The sequence below is a fragment of the Salvia miltiorrhiza genome, chromosome 1 (genome assembly GCF_028751815.1).
Source record: "Salvia miltiorrhiza cultivar Shanhuang (shh) chromosome 1, IMPLAD_Smil_shh, whole genome shotgun sequence".
NCBI lineage: Eukaryota > Viridiplantae > Streptophyta > Magnoliopsida > Lamiales > Lamiaceae > Salvia > Salvia miltiorrhiza.
In genome coordinates, this window is record NC_080387.1 from 45448591 (window position 1) to 45465946 (window position 17356).

The following is a 17356-nucleotide window of genomic DNA, read 5'->3' on the forward strand; positions in this document are numbered from 1 at the left end:
AAGCAAGCTCAAATGGATTTTATGCTTCAATAAGAATTAGGCTTATATGTCTTAATGTATTTAAATGAGTTTGGAACCATATAATTAATATATTAATCTCTTAGATATTTTAATTTGAATAATCCTAAGCATGCTGAATCCTAAGCATGCTGAAGAATTTACTACGCATGCTGAAGAAATTCTTCAGTCATACAAAGCTAGCTGAAAGTGTTCATACCTTGTAAGTTGAAGAATTTCCACGATCCCTCACCACCCCATTTTTCTTTTATAATCTACACCATTCTTCACCCAAATCCTCACCACTTCACCATTTCTAAATTCTGCAGCAAGTTCACACAGCAACTACACTACCAGACCAAGGTTTTCTTCTTAAACTGAGCTCGTTTATTTTGAGCTCTCTATTTCGTTCACCTGTTACAGAGAACCACCAACACATACCAATTTCTCATATTCCATTTTTATGTGCATTTGCAGCCTGTTATAAACAGAATTTACATGTATAAATGGAGGGTTGAAATTACATGAATGAATGTTTAAGTGCAGTACGCTTTATTGAAGTACATTTACAGTATTTGAAAATGAATTCAGTAAAAAGCCTATTTCTATGTTTTGAACTGAATATGAGGCTTGAACCCTGTTTTGTATGTGTGAGTCGAGATCAGAGGGAGGCGGCAGCCGCGGTGGCTCGTCGCCGGCGACGGAGCGGCGGCGGTGAACCTGCCGTTGTCTCCGATCTGCCAAGAAAGGGAAAGAGGAGTTTCAGTTTTTAATTTAAAAAAAAAAAAAAGGGAAAAAGATGAGGAAATTCAAAATGAAAGGAGAAGGGGAAACTTAGGGTTTACCTGGGCTGTCTCCGGCGACGGCGGCTCCTCAACGGCCGTGGGCCTGTGCAGCCAGCGAGAGGAAGGGCGACGCGGCGGCGCGGCTTACGCCGTGTCTGCCGGCGTGTGTGGCAGTGAGGTTAGAGAGAGAGATCGAGATGAAGTTGAGAGTTAGGGATAGAGAGAGAGGGAGAACAAGGGGCGGCCGTGGCGTTGAACGGCGGCGGCGGATCTGCCGCGAGGATGAGAGAGCAGGCGGCGGCCCGGCGATGGCGGCACACCGCGGTGGTGGTGTCTGCTGCGCCTGGTTCCAGCGGCCGAGGGAGCGAGAGAGCGAGAGGGTGAGAGAGGACAAGAGTTCAGGGGAGGAGAGAGAGGCAGCAGCCGCGCCGCTCGCCGGCGGCGGCGGCGGTGGCGGCCGCGTTGAACGGCAGCGGACAGAGGGAGTCCGAGAGAGAGAGATGAGAGGGTGAGTGTTGCTGAATGTGTGTGTTTGAGTGTATTTAGTGTGTGTTTTATTTAGGTTAAGAATTGGGCCGGGTTGGGCCGATTTTATTAATTGTTTGGGCCGAGACTTGGGCCGATTTTATTAAGTGTTTGGGCCCTTATTTAATTAATTGATGGGCTTAGATTTAAATGTTTGGGCTTCAATATATGTTGGGCTCGGCCCCTTACAAATAAAATCTGATGGACTTCTTTTAATTAAAGGATTTGGGCCTATTTTAATTAAATTGTTTGGGCCTTATTCAAAGAAAAACATGATAGACTTAATTTATCTAATTAATTTGGGCTTATATCTATTTAAATTATTTGAGCTCTTAATTATTAATTTAAATTGAGCTTGATTAATTTAATTATATATTGACCTTTAAATTAATTATTTAAATGGAGTTCTTTATTTCAAGTATTTATAAATGGATTATAAAATGAAATATTTTGAGTTAAACTCTCATTTAAATTAATTCTTTTCAAATGACTTATTAATATGGATTATTTGAAAATGATTAAATGATTTTAAAAATAAGAAAGCATGATCTATGATAATATAATTTATCTATGTAATATTATAGGATTTGTTTTTAGATGACGGAATATTTGACTTGATGACATAAATAGAACGAGTTATGATTAATGCGCATGTTGATGTTCGAATAAATAGTTTCGAACCTAAATGATAGTTATGTGATAATGTTTTGAGTTTAAGGTTTTGACGAGATAAGATTAATAATCCGACCTCATAAGACGAGCTTTAATTCCTTAAATAGGATTAGCATCTCATAATTTAATTAAAGGAATATGAGTCATGCATAATCATTTCACGCATCCTCATTTATTGAGATTTTTCGAGAATTAGAATCTTATTTTATTTTCTCGAATTAAAGGTCAAGCACCAGAGTTAGAGCTAAACCGTGAGTCTGCTATTCAGGTAGGCTTTCTACGTATAAACTAAAATTATATATTAGAATTGTTAAGACTTTATGCTTATGAATTTAAATGATATTGTCAATGCCTAAATGCTTTATGTTTTATTATTAATTGCCTATCTGATGTTAATCGAATTCGGATTCTGGATGGGACCGCAAATCCCTTCGGAATTAGTGTACACCCTTGTGATCGTGAGTCATCTAGCGGGTTGGCCGATCATAGTGTCCGTAGAGGGAGGCCTCCCTCTCGGCACGAGTTACTGATATGGTGATTAATGATATAAAATACCTGCGCGGGTTATTGATGAAAGAAATGATATTATGTTTGGTAAATACGAGTCTTTAAAGGAAAACCCTCGTATATTACTACTGTTGAAAGGCTTGACAATAAAATATTATGCATGTATGTAAATTTCGGCAAGTGTCCACTAAGTACTTTTGTACTTAGCCCTGCATGTATTTTTAAATGTGCAGGTTGAGCTGTGATCGAGGATGTAGTGTGCAAGCGGAGCTTTTGTCAATTTAGGACGAGAACCTCAGAGTGGAGTATATGTCTTCATACATATACTCAAGTTATTATTATTCCGCTGCAAACACTGATTTTACTAAAGACATTATGTTATCTTGTCAAAACAATATGTATTATTTAATAATGTACTCAAACTCGTTGAGTACCTCTTTGGATAATATTATGTACGGTTCCTTTTGACCTTCGTTAAATTCTAGTTAATTTCAATTGTTTTCCTTATACAAGTCGAGTCATCAAGAAACCGAATATGCCCCTTTCTAACTCCCGCTCCTAAATCCCCTCCCTTAGTCGCGGTTTCCCCGAAATTGCTATCCTTAGCAAGTGCGGTCGTGACAATAGATTCATTTAATTAGTTATGTGTAGGAATTGGTATATTAAACAACTATTAACTTTGTTATATTGATGGTTTACCGTTATTTTTCTCAAAATGATATTTAACTTAATTATTTGTGTTACAATCAATAAATTTAACCATTATTATACAATACACATTAAATTTAATATTATACTCATTAAGATGATAATATTATTATTATAAAGTATTTTAAATCATATACTAATATTAACATTTTTTTTTGTTATCAATTAATCTAACTCATAAATCATACTAACATTTTGATATTCTTACATAATTTAAAATTTTGTAAATAAATATATCATAATTCGTGCATCGCACTCGAGGGCGTACTAGTGTTAACAAAACTCAAGTACGAAGGAAATTGGTCTCATAATCAACAATGATTAATTACATAGGTAATTTTTAAACTATATATTCTTAGATAAATTAATAAAAACTATCAACAAATTTTTGTTAGTATTTATTTTTTCCTAAAAAGGGTGGTGATACCTCTTTCTTTTTTTTTTTGGGGGGGGGGGGGGAGGGGCGGGTGGCTCTCATGGCGTGGCTGTGGGTATTACTCCCTTTTTATGGACAGTAATTAGTCCACTATATATGTATAAGGAAATAATGGACAGTAATTAGTCCAATATATATAAGGAAACAATTTTAAAGTAATCAAGGAAAGAAATAAATGTAAGGGTAATATTGTAAAATAATAAATCAATTATTAAATATAATTACACATATAATTATAACAAATATAAAATGACTAATTTGACCCATTATGGCTGCCATAATTATGGCCATTTAGCACTACCCATATAATAATACCCTTCAAAATTTCACTAAATAGGTTGAGTTATTTTTAGACAGATTCAAGCATTAATTATCTGATTGGGCAAATATTTATGGCAGTGAACAATTTTATTTTACTATTTCCTTTGTTTACACAATTAAACCATAGATATATTCCTTAAAAAAAATCTAACTAACATTAACAGATACGCAACAACTTCTTTTATGAACTAATCGTATATAATTTTTGGATGATGGATATTATTAATTAATTAATTATACTATTTAACTTTTAAGTTAAAACTAATTATTAATTTGTGAAAATTTAGTTTATAATATAGGGTTAATAGCCGGAAAATACACGAACTATTTTCAAATTTGCATATTGCACATCACCTTTAAAATTACCTCCAGAATATACCACCTTTTAATTTTATTGCAAATTGCACATGCGTTGACCACCATCTTGATCGGTGTTGACGTGGCACCGGAATTTTCAGACGTGGACTCACCGGCATTCAAAACGACGTCGTTTTGAGTGAGTATAATTAAAAATAAAAAATAAAAATGGAAAATTCGTGAAAACCCTAATTCCTCTTCACCTCCCTCACTCCAAAACCAGCGCCTCCCTCACCAGCCGCCTGCCTCAGTTCACCACCACCACTCCAATTCGTCGCCGACCGCCGCTCGCCTCTGCCCTCCTCGCCACAAGTCGCGCGGGCCCGGACCACCATCGAGGCCAGACGTCGCCGCTGCGCAGCTATTTCCGCGCCGCCGCCGCCGTCCTTTTCTATCTGTAAAACGCCGCTCGCCTCCGCCCTCCTCGCCACAAGACACGCGCGCACCGACCGTCGCCGTCCTTTTCCATCTGTAAAACGTCAACCGCCTCACCGGGTTCCAGCCACCGATTTAGATTTGGGGGCTCTTGATCGGATTTTTTGAGGAATATTTTATGGAAATTTGGGGAAATTTCGCTGGGAACTGGGAATGGGATCTGAACTGGGAGGTGGGCGCCGGTTTGCTGCTACGTCGGCGTCGGAGTTGTAGGCGGGGGTAGGGTTACCGCCGTGGATCTAGAGAAAGGGGAAGGCTGGGCGGCGGGTTTAATTTTGGCAAGAAGTTTCCGATGGAGAGGCAGATGCTTGTGATTTCTTCTCATATTTTGATTTCTTTGATTTTTGTGGTGGTGGTTATGGTGGAGGTGAGGAAAAACGGTGGTTGCGGTGGTTTGTGGTGGTGGAATGGCTCGCCGGAAAAGCAAGGATTTTTTTTATTATTATTCTTCAATTTATCAAAACGACGTCGTTTTGCTCACATGGTTTGCCAACGTGTAAAAAAAACCACGTGGCTGTCCATGTCATCGTCGGTCAAACTTAAGAGTTGCCGGAATTTTCGCCGTGTGCAATTTGCAACAAAATTATAAGGTGGTGTATTCTGAAGCTAATTTTAAAGGTGATGTGCGATATGCAAATTTGAAAATAGTTCGTGTATTTTCCGGCTATTAACCCTATAATATATTAGCTAGGGTATCCAAAACTATAATATAATAATGAAATTAACACTATAAGTTATGAAATTGAAAGGAATATAACTAAGATAATAATTTATTGTAATATAATAGATTGGTTACGTTGTTTGGTTAATTTATAAAAATATAGTATAGTGCAAAAAAACTTTGAAATTGAAAACAAAGAATAAAAAAAATTGAATTGAATGTTATAGAAATAATAGTGTCACACATTCACAACATTGTTTAATTATTAAAAAAAAAAATAGTGTGGAGCAATACTTTGTAAGGTATTAGGGAAATTGAAATCATATCATCACCTAGAAATGTAATTGAAACTATAATTGTAAAATTTATCGCTATAATTTTGTGAATATTGTCACACCTTCATTATATGGTCCAATTATTTTATAATTATACACTATATAAAATAATAAGATAATAGGGGGTACATGTGTTCCCACACCGCACTCGTGGTCTGTGACCCGTGGCTTGACGTTCATTCTTGAAGGATATAACAATGTATTTTTAGTGCATAAAATGACAAGATTTTAAAATATAATAATACAATTAATAATGTGGTCTCACGAATCATATCACCTAGTATCGTATGTTATTATTAATTTCTTAATTCTTAACTATATTGCATAAACTTATAAAATTATAGGAAAATTAAACAAATAGTTATACATTGTGCAATTAAGCACTATAATTGTTTGAATATTTTCAAACTTTTATTTATGCACTTATATATATATTACATAAATAAATAAAATAATAGGGGCACTCAACTGCACGTGGCATCCGACACTCACCGGCTATCGTTGAGGGCTCAATACCCTATCCTATCCTTTAGGGTGTGTTTGGTATATAAATTGAGATAAAGGGTGATAAATAAAACTTAGACAAATAAAACTTAAATAAATAATACCAGGGGGAGAAGATTTTAAATTTTCCAGTGGAACAGTGATATAAGAGCGGGCCTATCGCTTAATGCGGGCCTTCTTGTTAGTCAATATTGTTATCAAACGCTTAGATAAGATATGATTATTTATCTATCTTGTTTTATCTAGGGCTATCAAACATGCCCAAGTGTTATAACAATATATCCATAGTTCATATAAAGATAAGATTATATGAAAGTTAAAATTTTAAAAATATTATAGCTAGAAAAGAAATACTCCCTCCGTCCTATTAAAGTTGGCAACATTTCTATTTTGGGTGTCCCACTAAAGTTGGCCACTTTCTAAAAATGGCAAAAGTTTACTTTAATTAAGTCAACAATTACTCACTAATTTGGTCAACAATTGTAGGCCACTTTCTAAAAATGTCAAAATTACTTTAATTAAGTCAACAATTACTCACTAATTTGGTCAACAATTGTAGGTCACACTCTATTAAAACATATAACACTCAATTTATTAATCTCCGTGCCGAAACGAATGTTGCCAACTTTAGCGGGATGGAGGGAGTAGTAGTTTTGAGAATTATGTCACCTTAGTACTATATTATAAATTATAGAATATAGTGCACAAAATAATTAGATACATAGAATTATAGAAAAAATGAATATGACTATAAAATAGTACAATTTCGATAAATATGTCACTGTAGAATATATATTAGTTCTAGCATTTGCACCCCGTGTAATGCACGGGAAACTATTTTATAATTTTATATTTATATAAAATGAATTTTAACTGAATATATTTGAATTAAATATTAAAGAAATAAAAAAATAAAGAAGAATTTACAATTAAAAAAAATTAATTTTATGAAAGGCAAAAAAAGTTAAAAAATTAAAACAAAAATAAAAAATTAAATATATATATATATATATATATATATATATATATATATATATATATTCAAAAAAAGATGAGAGATGAGAGAGAAATTTATAAAACTTTAATATTTAAACAAATTTAATTTTTACATTTTAAATCAAATATTTTCATAAAAATAAATAATATTAAAGCTCTTATCGTGATCTTTAATTTGATATGCATATTTAATATTTTATAATTAATAAAATTTCACAATTTTGGAAAGAAATGTAACAACAAATAAGAAGTTAAAGAAAATAAAAATAAAAAGAAAAATATATAGTTTAAACATAAACCTTCAATTTTATTATAACTACAAAATTGCCACTCAATTTTGAAATTGATTTTAAATTGAAAACTCCCTTTTAATATAGTATAGATATATTAAATTTATAATTTTAGACTAAAGGGTATGAAAGCATAAGAAATTAATCAAAAGTCTTAACACAAAAACTCCTGTGAAACCGGTTTCACCGTGAAACTGGCTTCACAATGACATTATTTCAACATAGAATGACACTTTATCATTTTAAAGTGCCATTTGTATGTTGAAATAGTGTCATTGTGAAGCCGATTTCACAGGATACCACCTAATTACTAGTGTTACGGTAAGAAACCAAACTATATTACATAAAGTAATAATAATTCATCATATTAAGTCTACCAAATATAAATTGTGATAAATTTTCTCTATCAAATTAATTGCGATATAATACTGTATTTTTTATTCAAAAAAATATAGTTTACAAAAAATGCTAAATAAACATATTTCAAATAGATCAATATTATTATATGGGAGTCAAATTACTGAATTATTGTAATTAATTAAATTAATTTATGGAGATAGGTCAATAACAAACAATGAATATTCTTTGATATATGGGAATTTAAATTGATAAATATCACATACTATGTAATTGGATGTTTGAAAGATAGAATTAAGTTGGAATTTTTTCTTTAAGTATAGAATATAAAACTAAGTTAAAATATGGAGTAAAATTTAGTGGGTTAAACTGGCGTAGTTTGTTAGATTAATTTAATTATGGGAAAGAAATGTTTAATCATTAGGGAAAGATATTGAATTGGACTTTTGACATTTGAATTTATTTCTATTTTTGATAATCTAATCTTATTTCTCGCCTAAGGCTATAAATGTAAAATACCAATTCACTTAATCCACATTAATGTTGTCTTAATAACTAATTATGCAAAATTACTAAAATATCCTATTATGTACATACATAATTGCCCTTTTCTCTCTCATGATTAATTAATTACAATATACTTTATCCGCCCTTTAAAATTATACTACATTTCTTAAGTTTTTGGGATATATGCACTTTTATTTTTTAACACTACCACATACATAATTTAACAATTTTAAGAAAATTTTATCCTTATGTCACTATGTATTGTATATACGTTATACCATTGGAATTAAATTAATGATTTCAATATGAATTTCAGACGTTTCACGTCAACGCGACGTTTAAGACAAAAGTTGAAGTCAGCGGAATTGATTTCTCAAGAGATGAAGCAATTACTACTGCAACCCACGATTTCTAGACCAAAACCAAAAATAGGTTTGCTGAGAATTGTGTGCCAAATTATACGTTTCGTCTCTCTTGTCAACACAAGCAGAGCTAGTTAGCTACCCTTAAAATTGGAATAATAATGGAGGCAATATAGAGAGCAGAGGTAATTATGAAGGCAACACCAAAAATTTTATAAGGAGCTACATCATCAGAGTAACAGTATCATCTAAACAAAAATAGAAATATTGCGAAGTTCAAAACCACTCCACGGAGAGAAAATTCAAATACTGATGTACTGATTATTGAGGCCTTCAATTTTAATACTGATTAATCAGCTTCCGAAACTCTCTTTGAAATCAAAAACTTCCACGATGAAAATCTGCCTGACCATGAGTACGCGAATCGTTCCAACAATTATTACCCAATTTGTTTTCAGGGATAGTAGCCGGTAAATGTGAATCCCCTTCCAACAATTTCACCGGCACAGAACCATGCAAAGCATTCGAGCCCAAACAGAGCAGCGATTCCAACATCCTCAACCTTCAGATCCTGCCTGTGCTTCCACATATTCTTCGCGTAGTCAATTTCCTTCCAGAAGGTCTCCGTGCGACCGGGAATGCTGCAATTAATGTAACAAAGTAAATTAAGACAAAGCACGGAGATCTTACAGAATACAAAGATGCAGCTTGACATCATTCAACTTGATAAACTATAGCTCAAACTCACTGAGTGGAAATTAAGGCAGGCTATATAGCAGCACATAAAAAATTAGACCTTCAAAACCATGCCAAGGAAAACAAAAAATGTATTCAAATTCCTATAACATCAAATCTAGACACATCAGAAGATTCAACAAATATGTAGACAATATGTTCACCCAGAATAGAGAGAATCACGCAAATGAGGTGGTGCCTGAATCATAGAAGCAATCCAGAGAAACCATCAAACAGTGTGCATCATCATATAGCTTTATGATCTGTCTCAAGTATTTATCTTGAGAATGGTAGAGCTGCATATTATTGATATTAATCAATTGCATTGATGACTAGTTCAAGCATTACAGAATGCTGAATAGGAACTCATGGGACACAGGAAGACAAAAAGTAACCTGGCAAGACGAGTGTAGAACAGCTGCTTGGATAACTCACTACATGTTTCCACGGTTGCTGGTTCTTTTACATATTGCTTGTTTTGCTCCATTAACTGCTTATAGTAGGCACTTCCATGCTTGGTCACATATTGAGTGGCTTGGCAAGCCTTGCTTTGCAATTGCTGTAGTCTTGCTGCCATTTAACCCAATGTAAATTCTGTACAACAAACAAAATGATAGTGGTCAAATAATATAAATGGCCAGGGGAGCTTCTTAAACTGGACATAGACTGCTAACCAATAGATCCCATTTTTACCATTTTCATCTTGTATACAAGATTTTGTGCTGCCACTACCAATTCTCATGTTTAAGGTGTTGCCAAGAACAACAAAAGTTTCATTTAGAGTTGAGGGTCTTCTAGAGATGAAAGTTAACAGAGCACACTTGTGAACATGTACAAAGATGTTTAAGTAGCACCAAACTCTTCTGTCTTTTGCCTAATTAAAATCTGAATTTCTCAGCTTAGCTTCACATATCCACCACTTCCCATCTTTATTTAGCTAATATAAGGTGGATGATTATCCAACCAAAAAAGAAAGCAAAGCTTTTCAATCATTTGTTTGAGAATGTCCATACATAAGGTGAAAATCAACAGAAGCAAATAGAAACAAAAAGGACAGCTAAACCACTCACTACCTAAACTACCCAAACCAATAGATAGGAAGGCATTTTAGCATAACAATATATGTGACTATTACAAATCGATCAAGATACAACTACGAGAAATACAAGTACCCAAAACAAAAATTATATATTAAAAGCAACCAAAGCACCAACGCAGCAAGTAGCACATGATTACTCTTTTCCACTGGCTGCATATTATGAACAACTTGTCCATAACAAGGCAAATGGTTCCACAGTAAATTCAATGACCTTTGTATACCATTTGAAGCAAATTTTTCGAGCACTGATTGCAAATTTGCAAAAGGAGACCAAATTCAGAATAAAACCACCTATGAACTCAAACCAAAATTATATTCACTTCACTTAAAAATAATACATCCTTCACGATAATGCACATGAAAAATAAAAGGATAAAAAACTAGAAATTCTGTTTACCAAGCGAAAATACGCAATGCTATTGAGCACACACTAATTTTCACGAAAACACTAGAAAAAAGGCTGATAGGGAAAAAAAAAAAAGGACCTTGGTAGTTCCCACTCGCGCTGTAATTCCAGTTAATGGTTAGCGAATAGAATTAGGTTTCCATGTTTAGGTACATTTCACAAACTTCCTTCCCTAGGTAAGTCCATCCTAAATAAATAGATTGAAAAAACAAAATCGCGACATCTGTATATGGATCAGAGCAAATCATCATATTTGCACATCCAGGCAGTGTTAAACCCTAAAACCAGACGATGCAAATCATAGATCTGAGACGTACGCCTAAAACCCTAGAAGGAAAAATGGCGACGAAAGTAAAGACGATTAACAACTCGATTCACAATCAAGAGAGATAAAATATTTCAGAATCATCAGATAATTCACCTTCCGATCAGAAATTGAAGAGGCGAGCTCCGGTTTCACAGACTCGCCGATAAGCTCTTGTAGCGAGAGAAAGGGGAAGTGAGGTCTGGGGTAGCTATTCAAGAGAAAAGTTTACTTAAAAAATAATCACCGTATATTTTAACTGCTTGAGTGGAACCGATTAATACTACTCCCTTTGCTAATTACTGATTCAGCTTGTTGGAAAAGAAATCTCGCTTTGGGCTTGGGCTTTTTTCGGGCCCAGTTAGGTAGAGAGCATGTTAGACGACGGCGGTTAGTTTGCTTGCGACGAAATTTATGCTGAGTCTTTTTCTTTTTTTTGACAATTAACAAATTTACATAAGTTTTACTCTCTCTCTTTTTATCGATCAAATTGGAACGAGTGAGCGGTGTTCGAGCTCTGTCACTTCAATGTTGCAAGGTTAAACTTCAGAGATTTTAAGGGGTGATAATCAAATAATGCACCTCTAAACTATTTATATGCAAAATCTTAGCGATGCAGATACTTCTTATAATTCTAAAATAAAAATCTTAGTAACGCTTCAGACTTTGAAGAATTGTTCAACTTTTAACATAAAATATACAACGTTATTCCTTCCAGGAGTAGTGAAAAATATGAGCTTTAATTTGTTTAGCAAGATGACATGGCAACTATTCCCTCCGTCCTAACTAATTTAATTAATAATTATTTTGAGTCTTTTCAACTAAATTGATCAATTTTTTTAAATGGAATGATTTTTTTCACTTTATTCATTCTATTATCAAACGCACTTTAACAATTAACTTTTTAAAACTATCTGTAAAAGCTCTGCAAATGATGACTTAGTCGTCGACTCTTCCTACAGTTTCTATTTCTTCTCCACTCGATCCCTCTCCGAGATCTGAATCTCAACATTAACTAATATTTTTATATGTATGCTTGGCTTATCAAATTTCAGTGTATTCTTACTTAAACCTATTCATTTCCATGCATTTGTCCAAAACGACTTTGTTATTTTTGTACTAATTTTTAAGTGGGCTGCCCACGGTTATGATTTCTAGTTTCTACCAGGATGGAAACATGTTTATATTCATAGAAACATGGAAACACTATGTACTATACATCATAGAAAAATTATACATTTTCAGTAAATAAAAAATGAAATATAAAAAATATATATAAATTATACAATTATAATATATTATTATTATTATTATTATTATTATTATTATTATTATTATTATTATTATTATTATTATTATTATTATTATACGAATTAAATAATGGGTTAATAGCCAGAAAATCTATGGAATTTTTTTCATTTTCTAGCTAGTTTATATCACGGCCCTCTAGTTTGACTTTTAAATACATAAATTTATAAGTCGATTGCAATTATCCCACGGCGAAGGACTCCGATGAAATCGAAACTAATGTGACAAGTACGTGTGGCAAAATTATAATCGATGTGTCAATTTTTTAGACAAAACATTTATATGTATATATCGTATACATGTAAAATCTTAGTAACGCTATTTGGACTTTGAGGGGTTCGACTTTTAACACAAAATATACAACGTTATTCCTTCAAGGAGTATTGAAAAATGTGGTCTTTAATTTGTTTAGCAAGATGGCAACTAGTAATACGTAAAAAATTCAATTCCAATTTCCACATATTCTTATTTTTATATGAATTTCCCTTTACTACCATTCAGTGGCGGATCCAGGATTTGTAATTTGGGGTACTAAATCTATATGATGTCTTAAAATATTTGCATGGGGTTCGAGGGCGGGAGCACCCGAACTAATTTTTTTAAACATTCTGTACAATTTATTTTTATATTCATGTATAATCTTAGTGAACATAGAATTAGAATTGATCACTTAATATAATAAATAATTGTTCACAGTTCTATTCATTCAACGACAAGTCGACAAGTACATTGAAAGCATATAAAGACCTACTTCTACATTTAAAAAAAAAAAAATTATTTCATCTTCTAAAAGTATAAACTAATTCATTATTAATAATTCATAATTTTACTTTGACTCGATCATTGACTCAAATTCAACACTAAAAATTAACTAAGAAATAAAAATGAGTCAAAAATAACAAAAATTTAAGAAACTAATAACAAATCACTATAAAATATTAAATAATTAACATGAATATAGAATATATTATATTTGTTCTTATATATATATATATATATATATATATATATATATTAAAAATATATAAGAAATTTGGGGGTACAGTTGTACCTCTTGCACCAATGTGGCTCCGCCACTGCTACCATTGATGTTAGTAGAGTAGAGTATGTTCCCGTTTAAATGAATTTCAAGATTTTGATAGATGGTAGGATGTTGAATGAGTCGAGTTGTACGTGATTTTATTCTGGAAATTTATTTTCAAAATACAGTACACCAACACATGTCAATACAGATTAAAAGAAAGAGCGAAAGAAAAAAGAATCATAATCTTGTTTTTTTGTGATAAAATTGATAATTAGGTTTGTTAAATATCTTCAAATGTTTTGTTGTTAATTCATGCCGGCTAAAGAAAATCTTAAAATTGGCCCATATCAATATCAGCCGCAAATTCTAGGAGGCATAAATTAGTCATGACATTAGATACTTAATTCTATACTTTCTCTCTGCTTTTAAAGGTTTAGGTTTCATTTTTTTTTTCTCTTTTTATAAAATCGTTATTTAATTAGTAGTTAATACTAGCTTAGCTTTATGTAAAGAGACCAAATCGAACCGATCAAAATTGGAGTTTCAATACAAAATGCTGAAAAATAATGAAAAAGTTGAAAAAGAAAAAATTAGGAAAGAAATTTGCAGACAATGGCTTCCAAGAGAAGTGTTGTCAAGCTATGACCAGCTTAACAGGCTTGCTATTTAAATATTGAATTTAGTTGGTTGATTTTTTTTATTGAATTTAATTATTGAATTAATGAGGTTTGGTCATTGTAATAAATATTCGACTTAGTAAACTTTGTTTTTAGGATCAATAGTTTATTTCTGATCAACAATCTAACTTTTTCTTTTTTTTATAAATTAACAGTATTAAATAAAGAAATTTAAAGACCACACTATAGAGAGCTCGAACCCAAAACTTTTGGCCTTAGGCATTAACCTCTTACCGCTTGGCCAACACACGCACACCTAACTTCGTAATTTATGAGTCTCAGTAAATGAGGCTTGGTCACTGTAAATAAATCTTCGACCCAGTAATTTTTATTTTTATTTTGTGAAAATAAAGTCAAGCTTCATAAATTGATCATTTATTTTGAACATAATAATTAAAATTTAGAGTTATTTCTGGCATGGGAAAAGACTATATATGTACCATTTATAGATTACTACCATTCGTGCGATGCACGGTGAAATTGAAATTAAATGATATGTTTAAATAAATAAATATAAATATTAAACAGAAACAAAATATAATAAATGCAAAATATGGTTTAAAAATAAAATACTAATTACTCAATAAAATTTTGAATTTAAAAACGTAATTTTCAATTATATATAAAGTGTAATGATAATTATAGTTATTAAATTATTTTGTAATGAAAATTAATATTACACATTATTATTATAGAGTATTTCACATAATAATAATAATAATAAATAAATAAACATTTTCATACACAAACATAAATAAAAAGTTCTAAAATTTTAACAAAGAATAAGAAAATAAAATATTTTAAAATTTTAATAATCTATTCGTTTTAAATTCATTTTTGATAATTTTTTCTGATGAACTTAAACTTAAGAAGTTAAGATGCATAGTATTTTTTTTATAAATTAAATTTGACAAAATTTAGAAAAGAATTAAAATTATAAAAAGAAACGAGAAAAAAATAGTAAAAAAATTGATGGGAGAAGAGAGAGAAAAAATGGAGGGACTCTTTTATATATGGATAAAGGGTATATATAGGTAAACTGTAAATGAAAGCAATCAGCATGAATTAATTATTAATTAGTGATAATACATAATGAATGACTAGTTTGCCCCATTGGGTACGTACAACAAATTGCATATTTGATAATGCCTCGGACTAATTTTGACTTACAACAAAGTCTCACATAAACTCCTGTAATTACTAATTATTACACATTTACACGAAAAAAATATGGTGAGAGGCTTTGAAGCAATGGAAGAATGGAAACATATCTCTATATTTTATTAGTTCGCAAAGTCAGTTAGCACTAGTGTGTAACCCGTCGAATTTCGACGGGTATTATTTACTGTTATAATTTATATAAAAAAAATGTAGAAATTATTTCATAATATATTTATAAATTATGAAGATTATTTGATGTTATAGTTTATAAATAAAAAGTTCACTTCCCTTTCATAATATATTTATAAATGATGAATATTATTCAATAAAATAAGTATTAACATGACATAGGTCTACATTACATGTCAAACTAAAATGAACAAATAAATTAAAGAGGACACCCGCTACCCATTGGATACCCCCACCCACTACCCGTCGGATACCCGTCGATGCTTGAGAGGTAGGAGCGTTGCTGCTTCTCGGCGTCGACATCCTACAATCAACCACGCAACAAATGCAATAAATCACCCAACAAATAAATTACCACGAAACTGCAACAAATTTTAAAGAAAATTTCAACTTATTGTACACTACTATTTGCCATCCATATCCGCTACCCGTCGGATACTCGCCACCCGTCGGATACCCGTCGAGACTTGAGAGGTAGGGGCGCTGTTGCTTCTCGGCGTTGACATGGCAAAACAATCAATAATAGTGTCATAAGGAAAAGCTAAAGCAACATAGTGTATAATGCACATAATTTGGATGGCAAGGCAGATCTTAGCTAAAATGTAAATGTTCACTTAATTCCTCTTTTTTCCCTATCTTTTGTAACCCTCGTGGAAATAGAACAAATCAAAAGAGCTACTCTTTTACTCAAAAAATCCAAATCTCATGCAAAGGAACTTCAAAAGTAATCGAACAACAATATATTGAGCAATACCGCACATAGTGTACTAATTAATTTAAAAACATTTTCAATTTCAGCTTATGAATTCAAAAAACAGCACATAAATTATCCATCCAAGAAATGCAGTCTACTAAACCTCAACTAATAAACAAAAACACAAACGAAAAATCACAAATAGAAATGAGTGATCAGTTAACACCACAACACACATTAATTGAATTAAAAGTTCACTAAATCAAGGACCGATGTCATTTACAATCCAACAAAAAAATCACACAATAAGCATGATCAATAAAGGTGGAACCTTTTCATATTTGACCAATATTTATAACACTACGAATGGAAATATACAGTGACTTAGAGAAGGGGAGAGATTACCATTGCAAGCAGGGGCAGATAATAATATTAATCTTTTCTATTAGCGAAGATAATGAAGCAATGAACAAAGAAGAACAACCAACGCAACAAAAGAAGAAGAAAAAACATTATTAATTTAATAAGATTTGCTTAATAATTATAAAACAATCTAGCTATCATATTTTAATCATGATCCTCTGCTGCTAAAGATGTCTGCCATTTTTTTCGTAAGGTCCGTGTATCATCATCTTTATAAAATAAATCATGCATGCCCAAGTGCTTCACAAAAAGTACTACATCATAGAGGTCACCACGAGAACCATCAACCATGCATGCCCAAGTGCTAATAGCATCTTGATGAACTACATTAGGAACTATTGGGCAACACTCTTTAGACTTTGTGATTCTAGCCTATCATTTGTTGAGAGAATTCAAAAGCAGGCGATGCAGGCGCAATGAGAAAAGTAGCAGCAAGATTAACCAACCAAAATTCTCACTATTCATCGCATAGAATTGCTAAAGCTGTCATGCATAATTGATTCTGAAAGACAACTAACAGGAGAAGAGACTCATCCCAGCAGGAATAAAAATCATACCGTCAGTGCGTCACTAATGATGGA

The 17356-nt window shown here is 32.2% G+C and overlaps 1 protein-coding gene across 1 annotated transcript; it reads right to left on the bottom strand.

Annotated features, from left to right (window-relative positions):
• Positions 1 to 8941: 8941 nt before the first annotated feature.
• On the bottom strand, positions 8942 to 11642 carry LOC130986133 (uncharacterized). The gene is made up of 3 exons (XM_057909421.1): positions 11417 to 11642; positions 9886 to 10084; positions 8942 to 9396 (listed from the first exon to the last, which is right to left on the bottom strand). The coding sequence occupies exons 2-3, from the start codon at positions 10065 to 10067 to the stop codon at positions 9210 to 9212; spliced, it is 369 nt and encodes a 122-aa protein (XP_057765404.1). The 5' UTR covers positions 10068 to 10084; positions 11417 to 11642; the 3' UTR covers positions 8942 to 9209.
• Positions 11643 to 17356: the final 5714 nt, after the last annotated feature.